This window comes from Globicephala melas, chromosome 18 (assembly GCF_963455315.2).
Source record: "Globicephala melas chromosome 18, mGloMel1.2, whole genome shotgun sequence".
Taxonomy (NCBI): Eukaryota; Metazoa; Chordata; class Mammalia; order Artiodactyla; family Delphinidae; genus Globicephala; species Globicephala melas.
Genome location: NC_083331.1, coordinates 69,556,440 through 69,576,144, shown reverse-complemented (window position 1 = coordinate 69,576,144; position 19,705 = coordinate 69,556,440). Strand labels below are relative to the sequence as shown.

The 19,705-nt window shown below is 37.8% G+C and overlaps 1 protein-coding gene across 2 annotated transcripts in view; it reads right to left on the bottom strand.

The window, feature by feature from the left end:
• The window catches only part of ITGBL1 (integrin subunit beta like 1), a 223,881-nt gene that overhangs the window by 112,875 nt on the left and 91,301 nt on the right, over positions 1–19,705 (bottom strand). For both annotated transcript variants that reach the window (XM_030856803.2, XM_060287767.1), the window contains exons 2-5: positions 12,667–12,813; positions 7,140–7,262; positions 2,870–3,010; positions 153–293 (exon numbers count right to left, since the gene is read on the bottom strand). In XM_030856803.2, coding sequence (XP_030712663.2) covers positions 153–293; positions 2,870–3,010; positions 7,140–7,262; positions 12,667–12,706 — 445 coding nt within the window. In that variant the 5' untranslated portion in view covers positions 12,707–12,813. The remainder of the gene's footprint in view (positions 1–152; positions 294–2,869; positions 3,011–7,139; positions 7,263–12,666; positions 12,814–19,705) is intronic.

The window sequence follows — 19,705 nt, the reverse complement described above, 5'->3', positions numbered from 1 at the left end:
TTTCCACGTTGCTATTAGGAGCCCTATGGATACCGAATGCTTTAGAAGGCGCATTCCATTCTTTTACGGTTTCTGTGAGAAGCCGAATAAATCTTGAAAATGGGGCAATGACTATTTTCTTATTTAAAAACAGGAGTTAGGCAAGCACTTACCAGAACAGAAGTCGTCAGAATATCTGTCGTAGACAGCCTTGCAGTCCCTTTCATCACACTCACAGGTGTCCCCATGAATATCCCCCCAGTCTCCAGTCGGGTCAACATCATGGCAAGAACATTCACCACACACACAAATCCCTAGAGGGTAAAAATAATTTTAAATGGGTCTAGTGAAGAAAAATCATGAGAGAAAGCATCTTACACATTACTCTTTTTTTTTCTGTTGTTACTTTATATTTGGAAAATACACGTATTCAGGAAAAATATTCTATAGAGGAAAACACCATCTAAAGTTAGCAGTAGAGATTCGTTAATAAAAGTTATTATCTATGTCTATACTTATGTGCGATCGCAGGTTGTGAAATGAGCACCGTGCTGGTTTGACTCAAAGATAATACCAACACAATTAACGTAAGATGTAATCCTTGCTCTCAAGAAGCTTATAATTTATTTGATCAAAAAAAGCTAATGAAAAACAAACAAGCACCTAAAGTACTAATGTTTTGTAAACTAGGACATAAATACTGTAAGAGTTTGGGGAAGGGGAAATCAGTGTGGGCTGAAGTAATTAAGGTAGATGGCTTGGATAAGCATAGAGAACGGGAAATGTTCTAGGAGGACTGAAGGTAGAACAACTCAAGGAAAGTCAAGAAAGCAAGAATAAGCAAAGGAGGGTGGGAACGGACGTGGGGATCCTAAGTAGACCTGACTCATTGGAGCAGAAGGTGCATATTAGGAAGACTGAGAAGTCAGGTTGGCTGGATCAGATGAGCTCAGGTTATAGAGGACATTGGTGTAGACGGAAAGATATAACTTTGGTCGTTGGGAGATTTGTATAGGAGAAATGCTTAGTTGTAAATCATATTAACCTTGTGTGAATTTTAGCAATCATCTTTAGGGTAACCAGTTAATCACTGTGAAAAAAAAAAGTTAAATCCCTTTCTTACCTTTTAGATCAAAGTAAATTCTAGCTAGCTTAAAGATTTAAGGATATAAAATAGAACCATAAAATATGAAATAAATTTATTTTTATTCAAAAGCCTCAAAGCAAATTATTTAAAGGAAAAAAGAAAAAGCTTTAATGACATAAAAATCTAAAATTTGGGTTGGGGGCAAGACACCAGAAACAAACTAAAAGATAAAAACAGCTAAAACTGTTTGGTCATATGTCTGGTCATATGTATGTACAAGACAAAGCTACTTTCACAAACATATAAACAATTCTTATGAGTTCATATCTAAAGACAAATATGCCTACAGCAAAACAGACAAAGGCAAAGGACACCAATTGGAAATTCTGTGGAGAGACGTTATGATGATAGATAAACATAAAAATGTTTACCACTCAAGCTACCATGATGAAGGGGTGAGGGACTTTTAAACAATAGTGAGTTAGAAATTATTTCAGACATACGACTGACAGAAATAAAAAAGATTGTTAGGATCAAGAGTTGGTGAAATGTCCAAAATGTCCAACTTTCTGGGTGGCAATTTCACAACATATACTTTTTAAATGTGTGTTACATATAACATAACAGCACACTTCAATTAACATATCTAAAGGAAAGGAAAAGTACATGTACAGGGATATTAAATATGGTGGTATTCATGTTATTGAAAAACCACTAGTGACCTAAATGTTCATCAATGGGGAATTCATGAAGTCATGGCCCATGCAGAGCTTATATATTAAAGGAAAATACAGGTGAATTAGCAGGATATATAATCAGATCTACTCTGCAAAAATTAAAGAGAGGACTTTTCTTTATAATTTTGGTCCCAAGGTCAGGCCTTTTGCTTTCCTTTCTCTCTATGTACAGAAACCTGGAGCATTTCACTCTTCTATGACAGCCTGTAAAAAAGATAAAGTTGGTTGTGTGCCCAGGCTTTCATGTAAGCATTACCTATTAAAGTGTATCATTCATTTAGAGAAATGAAAAAAAAATAAGTTTCCAGCTTTCTAGGTTTTTACTACTGTATAGAAGGAAATTGACCACTCACTGATATCTTCAAGTAGTCAGAAGAGTCCAACATGGCTCTTTATCTACCAGTACAGCTGACAAAGGGAAAAAGAACAAGTATTTGCAAGGATTTTCCTAAAAGTGTTTAAAACTATTTGATTTGATATCAAACGCTTAGTTAACTCGCGTTAAATTATGTTAGCAATACTAATATATTTTTTAAATTCCTGCTTAAAGTCACTCTCAATTCCACATGGCTATATTTTGTTCAATATCACATTTTTATTACTGCATATAAAAGTTAAATGACTCCATATCAATTCTGTATCGCAACACAGCCCTTCAATTTACTCATAATTAAGATGAGAGTTTTTTTTGGAATGCTCTCCGGATAATTAGATGCTCATGCTGTAGATGGTTCTGTTAGTCAAGAGACATTCAACAGAAATATCTACAAGAATTGCCTTTTCCCTGTACTATGCCATTTCTGGATGGCTGCCAAAGAAATTACAGTCCCTGTGTTAACTATCTGTTCAGTGAAGCTGAAAGTATGACAGCAACTTTCTTATCTTTCTGCTTTCTGCCCAATAAAAAATAAGAAAGAGAAGCTTGTTGGTATAGGAAATGTTGATTTACATCAAACACTATAAAAGATGACTTCCACATGGAAGGAAATATAGAGAAGCGCTGGGTTAATAATTAAAGAGGTTTGTTTTTTTCCCAATTACATAGTAACGAGTATGAAAGACACACCTCTGTTACTGCAGACTCTGCCATCTGGAGATGTGCATCTTCGCTTGCTCTCCCAGGGGGTGATGTCACACTGGAATTCGCATTTATCTCCATGCCAACCAGCCTGGCAGTAACAGTTTCCACAGTAACACTTTCCGTGGCCTTTACCCAAAATGAATTTTATACGGTGAGGAAAAAAGCAACTTTTAAAAGCAGAATTAACTTTCTACCTCTTGGTGATCATTTTTGCCTTTGGAAATAATCCACCTGCTCCACAGCCCTTGCTTAAAATAATCATATTATATAGTTTGCCCCCAAAATATCATAGGTGTGCCTATACCTACCTAATTACACACATAAAGCAAGTCAAGGCGTCCTCTAACGTGTCCTACCCAAGTGGCTGATTAAAATGACAGAATTTTAAAGAAATGGCATGAAAGACTGTGCAAGCCTATTATGTTCCGATCTCAGATGTGTACATCAAACTCAAATGTATATAAGCATTCACTCTGAGAGCATTTCCTGATATTTGAAATGAACCATTGAGAAAGCAATGGTGCATACTTCCTTGGATGCACATTATTAATGGCCATTGCTTAAACCAGAGAAAATATTTCATCTTTTCATTCAACTGTGTCCTGCAAGCTGTTGTGTCTTACCACATGGAAAAGAGGTTTTCAGCTAAATCAGTGTTTAGTAGTCACTTAAACTACTAATTACAAAGAAAATACCACGGACCCTTGGCCTTACAATCAAATTCCCCTCCTATCTATCAAGAGGGTACAAATGCTAGGTAAGGACAGCCCATCATTTTGTGTCCAGATGCCTCCACACAATTTCAGCTCCCTCCATGCTGTAAACTGTTACTCTGCTTGTTTGTACTTATGTCCAAACAATCTGTAATGAACAGTCACCTCATCGCTTCCTGCACCCATGTCCAGCAATCCTACAAATTCCCAAAAGATGACAATACCTTTTATCCCAAATCACTTTTTATATCCTCCCTTTTTGTAGTTATGCCACCCAACCATGAATGTATGTCCTTGTTCTTGCAAATCTGATGAAAACCAGGGCCACTTTGGTTTTTAGTCTATTCTTTCTGGTTTATAGGAATTTATGTTTTATCAGAGTCTATGGCTAAAGTCTTTGTTCTTGCCTCTCTCTTCTCCAACAGTCATCATCCCAGAGGGCCATGGGAAACTAATTGTGAGGCTATTTTTCTTTCTAAACACTATGGCATATCTGGCCAATGGCAAGAGTGTCAGTAGGGCCTGAGACACTCACATATGAAGGGAGAAATACAGTAGAATATTCTGGTCTCATGACATTCTTGTCTCTCAGATGAAACTTCCTGCCAGCAAGCATACATGAGAGAGACAGAGCGAGAGATGAAGAGAAAGTGCTATAGCGAGATAGAGAGAAAGAGACAGGGACCCAAGCATACCATGCCATGTTTTCTGTCTAAATAAGCTGTAATCGGGGTATCCACAGAAAACCTCTTTTTAAGCTAATAGACAATGATCATTTCTACAGCAAATTTTAATTTGTTCACTTAAGCAGACATAAAGGCTATCAAATGAGTTCATCAATAATAAAATATTAAAGCTATACTTTTTTTTATAAACTTCAAAATATCTCTATATGTATACACACACAAAAAAATCACATTCCAGTATTACATCACAAGCCTTAGGAACTTGAGGATTACACTGGAAGAAAGCAAGACAACTTTTCCTAGGAGTCAGGTTTTTTTTTTAAACTTCAAAAAGTAGAATTTCTGCTATAATCTCAGAAATCTTCAGAAATTTATTCCTCTGTCATTGTAGGAAATTTATTTAAGATGCTACCTATGTAAGGCTTACCATGAGATTAACAAATGATCATAAATCTTCATTCTTCAAACTCAAATTCTTTGTATGTTTATAAAATTCAGCATTGAATTGGGGTTTTACTAAAAAATCACTGAGGTAGAGGCGAATAGGATTACTAGGATAAATCATGTAAGGCTATACTGTATGCAGATATAGGTGGAAAATTAAGCAGATATATTCATAGCTCAAATGAAAATACTGTAATAAGACATATCTGAATAATTGAGATAAAATATAAGCCTCAGGACAATACACACTCCAGACAAGGAGCATCATTCTCTGCTTTGTGCAAACTAATGGTGTAAGAAAATCTGCTTTTGAATTGCTCCATTATTGGGCTGTAGGATCATCTCTCAACAGACTGGTTTTATGTGAATGACACACGGAAAAATCTAGAATCCCAGTCAAGGTCATCCCCAGAGGCTGTTTACTGGAGTGCTAAGTATCTGTGGTCAGAGACTTTGCACCATGAAATTGCTTTAGCCTCGAACCAACGGAAATAATGAGTGGAAAGCTTGAGAGTTAAACACTTCCTGTTGTTTCCAGTTCAATGTTTATATTTACACATGCAAATGGACTTTGCTTTGGTGGTGTGCATCAGAAAACACTGACTCCACACATGTTCCCTTCCTCTTTTTTGATCTGTAATAATTGGAAATAAGATATCAGGACAAACACATAATATCTGTGGGTAGACTTATCTAATTTTTCTAATTATTTTGGAATGAGCCCTTTAGCAGAATTGTCTGAGCAGCATCCAGCTTAGGTCACTGGCTTGAAAAATGAAGGTTCGTGTTTGTTGGTTTTATCTTGGTTGGTTGTACAGCAAGGAAACCAGAGAGAAAAAACCAAGCTGACCTAAAAGAAGAGCATCTGGATGACCACAGGAATTGAAGCCACAATTTGTTTTTGTAAACAAAAGGACAGCTTAGTGACACTATATGGCCCTCTGGCTCCCCCTCGCCCCATTTGCTCCTGATCCTTGAAGGGAAAATACTCCTCTGATCACCCATCTGGTATGCACGATAGGATTCCATGCACGGAGTCTTTTCAGATTTCAATGAAAGAAGCAATTACTGCCGGATAGAGAGATGAGGCCAGAGGTAACCAGGTTAAAATGTTTAATAACAGCAGAGAAGAATTTACCTAAATTGAAGGGATTCTCACTGCTGTTTACTTTCCTCTCCTGTGCCAGCACGACTGAAACTCTCTCTCTCTGGGCACAAGCTTGCATATAGGTAAGCAGAAGAGAAGGGCACTGCGGGTGGTGAGAAAGGCTTTTCTCACGGAGCTCCAAACTCCAGGGCAGTTCTCTATGGTGAGGGGTCAACAGCACAGTCTCTGGCATCAGACAGACAGGAGTCTAAATTCCATTCAACCCTGGTAAGTCATTCCAAATGCTGGTAAGTTACCCAATGAATGTGAAGTACTTATTGCAGTGCTTGACATTAGCAAGCACGCAATAATTGGTACAACAGAAAAATGGACTGAGGTCATGGTGGTCTGTAGAAACAATCATGAAAAAAGTTATCTGAGTGTGTGGTGGGGAGGGATAGATTCTAGGCTAATAATCCTATTGGCCTTCAATGTCCCCAATAGGACATGAGACTGTTCAAAGTTTTATGGTTCAGAACGGGAAAGACAATGCAATTAAAACATGCAATGGAGAGACTGGAATAAAAGAAGCAGAATAAAAGCAGTTAAGGTGAGCAGAGAAGACAGAGTCCAGCTAGGACCACTACAGAACCATGCAGTTGGCCTGTCGCCATATTGATCTGGCTCTCCTTGGGGAACAATCTGATTTTGCATTTAAAAAGTACTAGTCTGCTCTAAATATCATATGATATCATTTATATGTGGAATCTAAAAAAATTATACAAATGAATTTATTTGCAAAACAGAAATAGATACACAGATATAGAAAACAAACATGTTTTACCACAGGGGATGGGATAAATTAGGAGTTTGGGATTAACAGATACACACCACTGTATAAACAGATAAACAACAAGGACCTACTGTATAGCACAGGGAACTATATTTAATATCTTGCAATAACTATAATGGAAAAGAATCTGAAAAAGAATATACATATATATGTGTGTATATATATATATACACACACACATATATATATCTGAATCACTTTGCTGTACACCTGAAACTAACACAACATTGTAAATTAACTATACTTCAATAAATAATGGTTAAAGAATAAAATCTATAAAAAATTTTTAAGACGTACTAGTTAGCTCTGAATGCCTTAGTCTAACTTTCCCTATATGAAGTGTATTCCAAATAAACATAGGTTCAACTTAAATGAGTAAACTTAGCACAGAAATTCATAGAAATAAAAGTGCAATGAAATAGGTGAAAAAATCAAGTACTTTTATTAATTTCTGCAAAGTTAATATACATACCTCCACATATTTCTTCTGTTTCATCATCTATGCATTCTCTATCATCACACTCACAAAATTTACCATAAACGAGTCCATTTCCATCTGAATTATCACACTTACACCTGCCACAGTGACATGTACCTAAACCATTAAAACAGAGCAAAAATTATTTAAGTGCATATAAATTATAATTAATGAATTTGAACCTATCTCTTTCATAGATAAAGCCAATTTAAATCAATTTAATATTCCAATTAGGTTTTACTGTGGGTATGATGAGATAATGACATTCTTTGAGATTATTGTAGCCCAGCAGTTATGTTTTATAGTACACAGCTATTATGATTGACCTCTAATAGTTTCATGAATCTGACCTTCCCAAGAGCAGAGCTACTTTATACATGTCCATCTAATCAATGCATGAATGAGTATCTTCTAATTACACCTGGGTCTTAGGTGAACTAAAGCAGAAAATTCTAAGCTTTGTGAGAGAAGTAACCTTGCTTATCTTCCTCACCAGTTATTTATTCAACGCTTTGCACAATATTTGAACATATTATTTATATAATGAATATTTGTAGAATTCATTATCAAATGCATAAATGAAAACCTTAGGTGTCCCTAATAATTTCATACCCACAGTGTTAAACTGATAGCCATGTCATTATGACTATGGGACCAGAGTGGGTTTTCTTATGCATAGAGTCCTGGGACCTCACCAAAACCTCAGGGCAGCTCAGGGTGATACAGAGGCACTGGAATCATCTAGTCTACCACACACAACATACCCGGCCAAGTTTGAGGATTTGACTACAACCCCAAGAGTGATTTCACTGACAATAAAACAGCATTCAAAGGATATTGAGAAGTAGAATGTCCATTTGAGGAGCTTCCTTTTTAATGCCTATTTTTAAATTTTTAATCGATCATCACAGCAGTCACCATAGAGTAATTGAGACTTTGCCATTCACCAGTATCATCCTAGACTCTGGAAATGCAACAGGAGATGGATTCAGCCATAATCCTCCTCTTAAAGTTTTATATGAGTAAAAAACAATGTGATAAAATCAGGGGAGAAGTGCAAACTGCTGCAGAAACACATAATAAGGGGATTTAACTGAGACCTGGTAGGCAAAGATAGAGTCCCTGGGGAATGGCTCTTAAACTGAGAACTGAAAGCAAAGTAAAAATAATAGCTAAGAGAATTGAGAAGGTGAAAAAGCCCACTTCCAGCAAGAAACAACAGCAAAAGCTCTGAGGTAAAAGAGGGAATAAGGGAAAAAAGAAAAAGACAGCTGGCGTATAGCAGAAAATAAAGTGGAAAATGTCATGAAAGGAAAAAGGCAACTAAAGATGCAGTTTACGGAAGTCTAAGAGGTCACATTAAAGATTTCCAACTTGAATCAAGCAGAAAAATGAGAAGCCATTGAAATGTTTTCAACAAGGGAGTCATGTGATCAGGTATTCATTCCCACCCTGTTACTCTGGTTGTCATATGGAGAATGAAATGAAATGAGGCCAAGTGGATATGAGGGAATGTTAGTTCATTAGTCTGCAGGAAAGAAAATAGAGGCTGACCCAGGTCATGGCTGTGAGTTTAGAAAAAAGCAAACACACGTGGTGGTATTTTCAGGAGAAAGAAAAGATGACTCGGTGACTGGGTCTGAGAGGTAAAGGATGGGAAGGAACCAAAGATGATACTATGGATATTTGAAATATGGATATTTGAAATGAGCTACTGGATACTGGCAATTCTGTATGTGGTGTACCAGAAAGAGCACAGATTTAGGACTGAGGTAGATTTGCAGGCATATCCAGGTCTTAATCCCCACTAGCTATACATATCTGAGGTCATTACTTTTATCTTTAACTGAGGTCATTACTTTTATCTCTAACTCTCAAATTCCTTATCTGCTCTTCTTCACAGAGCTGCTGTGTGGATCAAGTGATAAATAGATCACCCAGTCACCTATCTAAAAATGCTACTGTGTCTAGCACACTGTAGACTTTCAGAAAATGTTGGGTTCTTTGTCATCTCCCATTAAGACATCGAGTGTATCAGCCATATTCCCAAATATTTTCTCCAGACACATTTTATATTTATGGATCCCACTACTTCCTGGTTCCATACTCTCTGCATGATTCTGTTACACAGGTCACTTGTGATTTGCTATTCTCTGTAAGTGTTCTTTCTCTCACAGTCACATATAAATGGTGATTCTGCAGAATTTGAGCTTGTTATTTTTCTTTTTTGAGAATACTTGTGTGAATTTTACTTCCATTAAACTTCTTTTTATAAACGAAGTTTATAAAATAGTTTATAAACTTTTATAAACTTTGTTTTATAAACTATTTTAATTTATAAAAGGTCATTTCCAATCTAACGCTACAATTCATGGTATTGCGTCATCTCATGTTGTTCTCTAATTATCATCCGTCTTTTTCATTTTCACATTTATTTACGCTGTCTTTCAACCATCCACGTATCCATTCATTAAATTTTCTCATTGCTTTATTATATTATTGGTGAAGTCATAAGTGCTATAGAAGATAATAAGATGGATAAAATTAAAACTAAGTAAATCATAGACCAAGAAGAAAGAGCAAGGTGATTGATAATTTTTACATATACATATATCTATATGAAACCAGATGACGCAAAGGCATTTGCAACAGATTTGTGACAAATGCTATAAAGATAGTATAAACCTCAGTCTGGCTCTGTGAAGGAGGAAAGGCACAGTAGGGGAGTAAGTTCTTGAGTTGGCACTTGATGTATAGATAGAATTTCAACAAGTGGAGATGGAGAAAAAACTTGTGATGTTGAAGAAAGAGCCTGGGCTAAGGAATAGGGATGGAGGATTTAACAGAGAAGAGTCTGGCTTTAGTTTGGAAAAAAGGGTAGGCTAAAGGCAGACAGTATAGGATCAAGAATATTGGTCAAGAATTTTAGAATTTATCTGTTGGAAGACCAGGAGCCCTTCATGGGTAGGGAGAGAGGTGCAACATAGTTAGGGCTACGTATGCAGTCATTGTTTTCAGGAAAGATGGGAAGGAACAGCCTCTGCCTCTGAATTCTACAACTTCTCACTGACGTCCCCCACAGGCTGGCTCACTCCAATCCACACATCTGAACTGTTCCTGGGTGATGCAGGAAGTTTACAACAGTTCAGAGACTTCCTGTCTTACTCATCAAGTAGAATTCACAACTGAGGCTCCAAGATACGGCATATGGAAGCCCAGGCAAAAGTGCCAGACTCGCGTGCTCATGCTGTGTCATCCTGCATCTCTTTCTTGGTTGCCAGTTAACTCAGTCTCTAGGATTGGTCTTCTGTTTTATGCTAGATTATTTTAGCTCTGACTTTTCATTCTGCCTAATATAGCTGCCTCTTTCTAGGATGACTCCCTGTCTTGAACACCAGCATATACTCCTGATGCAATGGTGCTGGAGCCTTGCTTTGCTCTGCAGACTGTGCCTTGCCATTCTGTGCCCCTACGGAGTCAACTTCTGGAACTCCTTTAGTCCCCAGCTCCATCTCCATCTCCCCCTGCCCTTCAGTCTTCTGCCCATTCCATACACCTCCTCTTCCCCTTCTGTTCCAAGCTGCTTCCTGCAAATCACACTGCGATATGAGGGGGAAAAATTAGTATAGAGAGCTCAGACACTAATGCAGTTTGGGGGCAGTGGTCCTGAACTAGGGCTGGTAGAAGTAGGCATTAAAAGAAAGCTTTGTGACAGCAAGATCCCCAAAGTAAACCTGAAAGGCTTAGAAACTGAGAAGAGAGTAAGAGACAGAAAAAAAGATTGTGCTGCCTCTGGAAACTGTCTAAAGACACATTAAAGGATGTCGAAGAGATATGACAGCCAGACGTAACACTGCCCCTAGACTGGATCCTATACAGAGGTGGTCGCAATGATGTAAAGGGCATTGTTGGGTCAATTGACATAATTGGAATATGGACAGTAAGATTACATAAAAGTATTGTATCCATGTTAAAAAAATAGAGGTAGAGATATCTTAGAAACGTATTTTATATCTTATCCAATGTGTTTCATCATCTATTGAAACAATTCTGTAAATTTTCTCCTTTAAGATGTGTTGATGTGGTGAATCATGCATTTAGATTCCTTAACACTGAAACATCTTTGGATTCCTAAACTAACCCCTATGTGGTTATAATGTGTTATTAAAAAGAAAAAAAATCCTGGATTTGAAAACCAATCAATCAATCAATCAATTAATCCATCCATCAATCTGAAAACAGAGTACAAAGAAACAAAACTGAAATTGATTTCAAGTCTTATTACTGAAAGAAGTTTGGAAAGCATGAAGTTTTCAAAACAAAAGCGGCTATATGGTGAGTGTGTGTGTGTGTGTGTGTGTGTGTGTGTGTGTTTAGAGGGTGTCATGAACCGGAAGTAGAGAAATTCTACTGAGACGAAAAGAAAAAAGGAAGTGCTGGAGAGAAGCCAGGAGAGTATCAGTGAACAGAGAAAGTAACCTGACCATTAGCACTTTCGTCACGGTCCCCAGCTGCTCCACTCACAGCTTGCCTTGGCAGTAGACCTGATTGCTATTAGCAAAACACCCTACTGCACTGAATCTACACAGAGCAACTCCTGTCAATCAAAGATTGTGGAAAGCTCCCAGCTCTGAATGCAGAAGGACTCTACCAACAATGGGAGCTTCAGGGGGGAAGATACTCATTTATGTAGTCAAACCCTGGCCTTCAGCATGCAGAGCAAGAGGCTCACACCCCTGGATCTATGTAAGAACTACCCAGAGAACTTTTAAAAAAAACCACTATAGTCCATATCAGACCCCAAAGCAACTAAATCAGAGCCTCCAGTGTAGGACAGGAGCATTCTCAAGTTCAACCAGGGCTGAGAAAAAACTGACTTTGAGGTTCTACGTGCCCAACTGTTAAAAGAGTATTTAATTATAGTAACACTGGCTGAACACCATTGAAACCAAAACCACAGTTGTTGTGTTTTATATGATTTTGGTAATTAATTTTAACAGCTCCTCTGTAAATTTCTAAGAAATATTTTTAAATGATGTCTACCAGATATAAAATATTTTAGTCAAACAAAAATCTTGCTATCACTATATTCTGCAATGGTTTTCACATCCAGGGCATTGGAAACCCCCATTAGATTTGAAGAGTTTGGTTCTTTTTGATGCCAAGGTATAAATTCAAAGCACCCTTGATCCGTAACAGAAGATAATTAAGTAAGTTTATACAAATCCTTTTTAAAAGGATTAATCCAGCATTCAAAATCATGGCTCACAATTTACCTAAAATGTTGTCAGGGTGTTGCTTCCAGTGACTATCCTACTTGAAGAAAGCATTTGGAACAGCTGGAGAGCATCAGACTTGCCAGTCTCAGCAAGAGGACATTTTTCCCAATTGATTTATCTGAATTTCACTTCAAAAAATATGCTCAAAAGCAGTCCCACTCGGAGGTTCAACATTTCTCAACGCCTACATATTACCATTAAAATTATTTCATTTAAGAATTCTCAGGGCATGGAATTCTTACCTGCATTAGAGCAGATGATATCTTGAGAATTCTTGCACATTTGGTTGCTCTGTTTCTTTGTCAGGTCACAGGTCTTTGGGTACTGGCAAGCGTCCCCAGACCATCCTCCATCACATCTGCACTTTCCACAGTCACACGTACCGTGGCCTGAGAATTTAACAACATCCCGTTAGACTCAAATTCTTTTCCAAAGGAAACCATTACTGTAACTAAGGATCTTAAGAGTGATGTTGGTTCTGGACCGAGCTATAATCAATTCAAACACAGGTAAACGACAGTGACTGAGGGGTAATCCTATTTATATACCATATAATGAAGTATGTGGATTTTATTTTCATAATCAACTTCGATATATCATTCTAAAAACATTCACTTAACTCATAGAGACATTAGGATAGATAATAAACCAAAGGTCTGAAAAACCGCATGCTCAGAAAATTTAGCACTTAAAGGAGTCCACCTAGCACTGGCATATTTAAGACACAAAAGCCCCGTAAAAACAATTTCCATTTAACTGCATTTTATAACACATGAAATTCCACTAAACTAAACATTGGCCTGATATTTATTTGAATTTTATATGTAATAAAATTGTATAGATATATTAAATACCACCTTGGGATAAGATTGACATGAAAAATAAGTATATATTTTGTTTCTTGATGGGGTAATCTGGTTCAAGAGTCAAAAGGATAAGAGCCATATTCATCTACTGCCACAAAAATTTCTCAACCTTCCATGCTCTCAAATCAACATTTTGCTGTTTTTATTGTTGTGGTTATTAATTTTATTAAGTCCTGCTTGAAGAATCCTGCTAATGTTTTATTGACTACATATTAGAAAGAAGTACAAAACACATACAAGCCTTGGTCTTTGCCCTCAAGGACCTTACAAACCGAAAAGTTGAGGCTAATATGCAAAGAGAATTGTGTTATCTTCAGCCAGAAATGTTTGTTGGACCTTATATTAAGTTGAGGGAGGTAGTCTACAACCTATAGAAATAAGAGGGGAAAGATTTTCTACACTTCCTTGACTTTTAACTGGGCCTTGGAAGGTGAGTAGAGTTTGAATGGGTTACAGAGAGAAAATTCTTGTATTATTCAAGGTAACAGTACTACGTCTTAATGGCTGAAATTCATAGCCACAGTGGAATGGAATCATTGATCTCGGGCCAACAATCATTCGAGGTGGCAGCCAAAATCCACATGATGAAATCCAGATGGCCGGTCAGAATGAATGGCTCAGAGGCCTGCCATTTGGGCATGCCTGGCAGAGCCTGGATCTGTGATTGGCTATGACTTTAAAACTCCCCTGCATGGGGCCCAGTCCATGTAAGTGTTTCTATTCCTGTTGCATTTTTCGAATTAATTATTCTATTTTACAAACAAAATCTTGCCTGTACCCTAATTGCGATTCATTTTATCAAGTGCACATTATTCTGTCAAATTGATTGTATCATCTTGCATTCCTGTCTGGTCCTACATGATATTGTCAATCTCAGCCAACTTGGTATCATTTACAAGCATAAGTGATCTCTCCTGCCAACCATCCAGTCTATTTATAAAAGGATTAAGCCAAATTCTTGAGGTGGCGAAGCCTCTTTTGGTGAATTAAGTATCTCAGTAACTGTAACGATTCTTTAATAATATTAGTGTATTAGGTTAAACCACATGAAGTAGCCACTTCAATAAGTTAAATGTCAGTCATGGTTCATCCCAATAAAAAAGCTCCGTATCAACTGCAAAGAAAATAAAAATGCTTTAGAAGAAAATGAAGTATCTAGAATAAAAGAATACTCAGTGCTTCTTCTATATTGGATAGAACATCTTAAACTCCAAACTAAGGTGTATATGACAGAGGTGGGTAATGGTTTGTGGGTCAAAGGTTACAGATTTTTGAAATGGAGGGAGATTTGGAAAAATAAGGAAAATGTACACAGATGATAGGAAAAGACTCATTCATCCCACAATGACCTAATGAAGCATCAGTAGAAGCAATATTTTAGGTGCTTACAACCCAAAGTTAGTCCATGGAGGTCCAGTTTCAGAAACTTCTTCCATAAAAGGTTCTATGATAAAATAAACATGGAAAGAGACATGCTATATTCTTCTCTTAGCGTGCCATGATATATATCAGCACACTGAAGCCCGTCAGAGGTCCTTTCATGAAAAAGCCATTTAACTTTATGTGGCATATACAATTTTTTTGATTGGGGGCCCTTTTTCCTTACAACTTATACTAATATCTTGGGCACACACTGTGTCAGGTAGTGTGTTTTCAGCTTTTCCTGTAGCATCTGATTGGAGGCAAAGATGACAGACAATGTAGGACAGGGTCCTCTGCCTTTATGTTCTTTCTAATCTTCATGCCCAGTAGGGCCTTCTAGATTCACTTTCCTCCATTTAGGAAAGTAAATGAGAACCGATTTTTTTTTTTACCGTCAAGAATTACCAAGTAATAGCCTGTACAACCTTACTTGGAGATAAATGTATAATTTTTTTTTAGAAAGAAAATAATCTTCTATTTCTATTCTTTATCCAAGGTTAATAAGAGCTTTGGCCAACCTCAGGGAATGAGGTTGCTGTATTATCCAAGCAAGGTAATCTCCATTACAGTGTCAATAACATGGCTTCGGCAAACATCTCGTTTTGCAAAATAATTTATCCACTGTGTATTAGTTTGCTACGGCTACCATCCAACGTACCATAAACTGAATGGCTTAAAACAACAGAAATTTTCTCTCTCCCAGCTCTGAAGCCCCAAAACCTGAAATCAAGGTGTCTGCAGATCCATTCCTCCTGGAGCATCTGAGCAAGAAATTCTTCCATGCCTCTCTCCTACCTACGGATGGTTGCCTGTGATTTTGGTGCTCGTTAGCTGTGAAAGCTTTCCAGGCTCTGCTTCTGTCTTCACGTGGCTTTTTTCTCTGTGTGTCTGTGTCTTCACATCTTTCTCCTTACGAGTGCACCAGTCATTGGTGCCCATCCTACTCCTGTAGAGGCTCATTTTAATTACACCTTCAAAGACTCTCTTCCCAAATGTCACATTGACAAGCGCCTGGTGGTGGGATTTCACCCATCTTTTAGGGGCACACAATTTAAACCTCAACAGCTGCAGACAGTAAGCCCTGATTAGCCTCTTTCCTGCTGTATAGTCATGGACGAGATGGGATCATTTTTCTCTCTTAGATATGCAAATAAATGGGCTAGAGCTGGCAGCAAGCCCCCTCATCCCCATTTCTATCCTACACAGGGAGGGCCTGAGAATTCCCACAGACAGCCCGGCCCAGGTCCACATGTGCTTCCACAGCTCTGCCAGCCCCTCCCCTGCCCTCTACCTGCGGTGGCTGCTCCCTGACCACCAGCCCAGCCTCAGGACATCTGCACTGCCACTGACTGGGGGGAAAGCCACAGCAGGCTCTGGAAGAGATTTGGGGACCTTCAGAGTAGAAGGTCCTGGGTCCCAGGCACCTCAGCCTAGGGGAGCAGAGGTGGCAGGGCCCAGGGCTCCAGGTGGCGATGTCCCCTTGGCCTCTCGGGCATCCCACCCCACTCCGCCTTGGGAAAGGATGGCAGAGGAGGACCAGAGCAGAACCCCTCCTATTGTCCAGGTCGAAGGGTGGCCCTTGCCCAGGGCAATATGAAGTCCTAACCAGCAGAACATCCACCGTTCCCGGCTGTCTAGACCACTCCACTTCTGGCTCTTCTCCAGATAACTCTGTTTCCACAACTACAAAATACCGTCTTAAAACGAACCATCCAACATCCTTGAGAATAAATCTGTTGCCCTTCAAATATGTTCTCAAGGAGTCAAGAGAAAACAAACACACAAAACAAGAATGTGAGAGAAATGCCAGAACCACCCCCCACAAAGCAATAAGGATGAAAAAGCCAAAGGCTATTCGCATTGCTCCCAGGGCTGTGAGTAGTGCCGCCAGTCGCCGGAAAGGGAAGACAAGTCACGGTGGAGGGTAAAGTCCAGTAGTTTAGTCTCCTTTTTGGGTAAGAATATGGAGGCCTGGTCGGCTGGCTCCAGTGCTTCCAAGGTGAGCTAAAGCCTTGACCACCACTAAGCAAGGAAGGGCATTCCAACAGAGACAGAATAGAATGGGGTTTGTGACTCTTAAACAAACAATGCAACTGCAGCACTGCCACCACTACTCCGTGATCCCTTTTACCTGGGTAATGCAGACACTCATCTATTCCACTCGGAGTGATGATAAGATACACTAGTGTACGGTGGAAGAGAAGTTGATGCTTTTTTTAAAAATGAAAACAAACTGTTTCCAATTGGAAATACTTTACCAGTATTGAAGAACTTTTAAAAATCAATTAGCCATTTGCATATACCAATGAAAAGTAATAGCACCTTTCTTTGCCAAACGAATAAACAAAAAAAAGCTGAAGGGGACGGCACTTAACTCTCCTCCAAGTCTACTGATACTATGGATGCAAATAAACTGCCAAAATTAACATGCCTATTGGATTAGCTATATGTTTTTGGCTTCAAGTCTTTTTGAAGTCTTAAAAAGGTAGATAGATAGATAGATAGATAATAGATACATGTAGACATAGGTAGGCATAGGTATAGGATAAATGGATAAAGAAGCTATAGTGTATATATATATATAATATATATGTGTATATATATTATATATATATATAGTATATATATATAATGGAATACTATTCAGCCATAAGAAAGAAGGAAATCCTGCCACTTGGGACACATGAATGAAACTTGAGGGCATTATGCTAAGTGAAATAAGTCAGATGCAGAAAGACAAATACTGTATAATTTCACTTATATATGGTATCTAAAAATAGCCAACCAACCAACCAAACAAGCATAAAAACCAAACTCATAGAAAAAGAGATCAGATCTGTAGTTAACACAGAGGCGGGAATAGGAGGGGAACTGGATGAAGGTGGTCAAAAGGTACAAACTTGCAGTTATACAATAAATAAGTACTAGGTATGTCATGTACAACACAATGACTATAGTTAATATACATACAAATATACTGTATAGCATATTCCAACATTAAGAGAGTAAACCCTAATAGTTCTCATCACAAGGAGAAAAAAACTTTTTCTTCTTTTTTTTTGTATCTATATGAGATGACAGAGGTTAACTAAAGTTATTGTGGTTATTATTCTGGAATATATGTACATTATTATGCTGTACACCTTAAGCTTACACAGCGCTGTATGTCAACTGTATCTTAATAAAGCTGGAAACAAATCGTGATGATTAATTATTATTCCATGATTACTACTGACAACAATCTTATTATCTAGAGGAGGAGGATGTTAAAAAGTGATTCTCTCTGGATGTCAGATAAGCTAGGTATTCCACTGCTAGAGCCACATGGTAATCCTGAAATAGATATTTTAATTTGAGCACTCAGTTGGCCCTGCAAATCTATTTGGTTTGGTCAAATAAGTAAACTCCCAAGACCTGCATTGTCTTATTGTCCAGTGGATTCAAACAAGCTCATTTAATAAAAGACACACTCAATTTTTGTCCTGTTCTTTCTGAGACACTATAGATCTCCCAGGCTCTCTAGGTATAAGAAACTAAAGAACAATGCCACATCTAAAATTCTAAGACAAGGATCCCTTAGCTAACGTTACAATTACTTCATGGTTTGCAATAGAAACTTGACCGTTTTCAAGACAGAGGTACAAGTCCCTATTTTGCTTCTCAGGCTAATTACAAACTGACTTCTTAGATATTTCTGTTTCCCATTTCTGAGAACATTACTATGTGAATGATGGAAGAATTCTGTGTAGAAGAGAGTTTTGCCCCAGAAATGGAAAGATCTGGGCTCTAGTCCTGCCTGGATGCTAATCCACCACGTAACCTTGATCAGGAAAATGGAAAAGAAGAGAGGAAAGGAAAACTAACAATTACTGGTTTGCAGGTAGAGTGATAAGTACTTTATACAGGCTAGTCTTTGCCATAAGAAGCCAGCGAGACAGATTTTTGTTTCCCTGTTTTACAAATAGGAGGAGCAAAGGGTAATTAGCTCGCTCAAGGTCACACAGTTTATTAGCTGAAAAGCTGTGTTTTTCCTGTTACAGCCAACATTATCCATTTAGTTGCAACGTAGTAAACGTGAGAACACCCGCTTGCTCTAGGAAAAGTGGTACCAGTAAAATCTATGGATTAGTGGCTTGATGACACTGTTTCCTTTTGTAACTCACATGCTCAGAACTGGATTACTCAATACACGTTGAAAGAATTCTAACAGTAAAATTATCAGATTTCACTATTTAAAATTAAATAATGCTAAAGATGGCAGATAGAAGAATTCAGGAATCTAGTTATCTAATTTCTCTAGACCTCAGGGTGCTGATCTGCAAAATTAAGAAAATGGCTGAATAACCCAAAGATTCCTTTCATCTTGAAAATTCCATACTATAGCCTCAATCATTTTCTTTTTCTTACAACAAACCAAAGTAGTTCCTTCAAATGGGGCATTCAACATATTAAATCAGGGTGGTAGTGGTGGATATTGTTACCAAATCTTGTTTGCTACTGAAAACAATCATGAAACAAAATCCTGTCTGTTATTCAAAGTACCCATTAAAATACCACAGATTATCCTGATATGTTTATTTTTAAAGTGGGTTTGGGTTGAATACTGCTACAATTGGGGGATTTAACATTAGAATTCTGGTAACCTGAGACAATTATAAAACATAAAATATAAATTATAGCAAATCAAGACACAATGTTTTAGCTGAATCTTAGGTGGCAAATTTCATAAAGTCAAACCTATAATATCATATTCAGGCAAGAATTATACAAACACACTCAGACACAAGCACTTTGAAATTCAGGAAACCTAGGTGTTCATACAGATTCTGCCCTAGTTGGACTTGTGACCTTCAACAGGTGAGTTAATCCTCGAACTTTTCAGATTCCATTTTTTTTTTTTGGTCTGGTAAGTTAAACATGTACATAAACTCAGTATTTCTCGAGGGTTGCAGAGTATCTGTCTTTAAGGGGGAATGATTAGAACTGTCTTCTC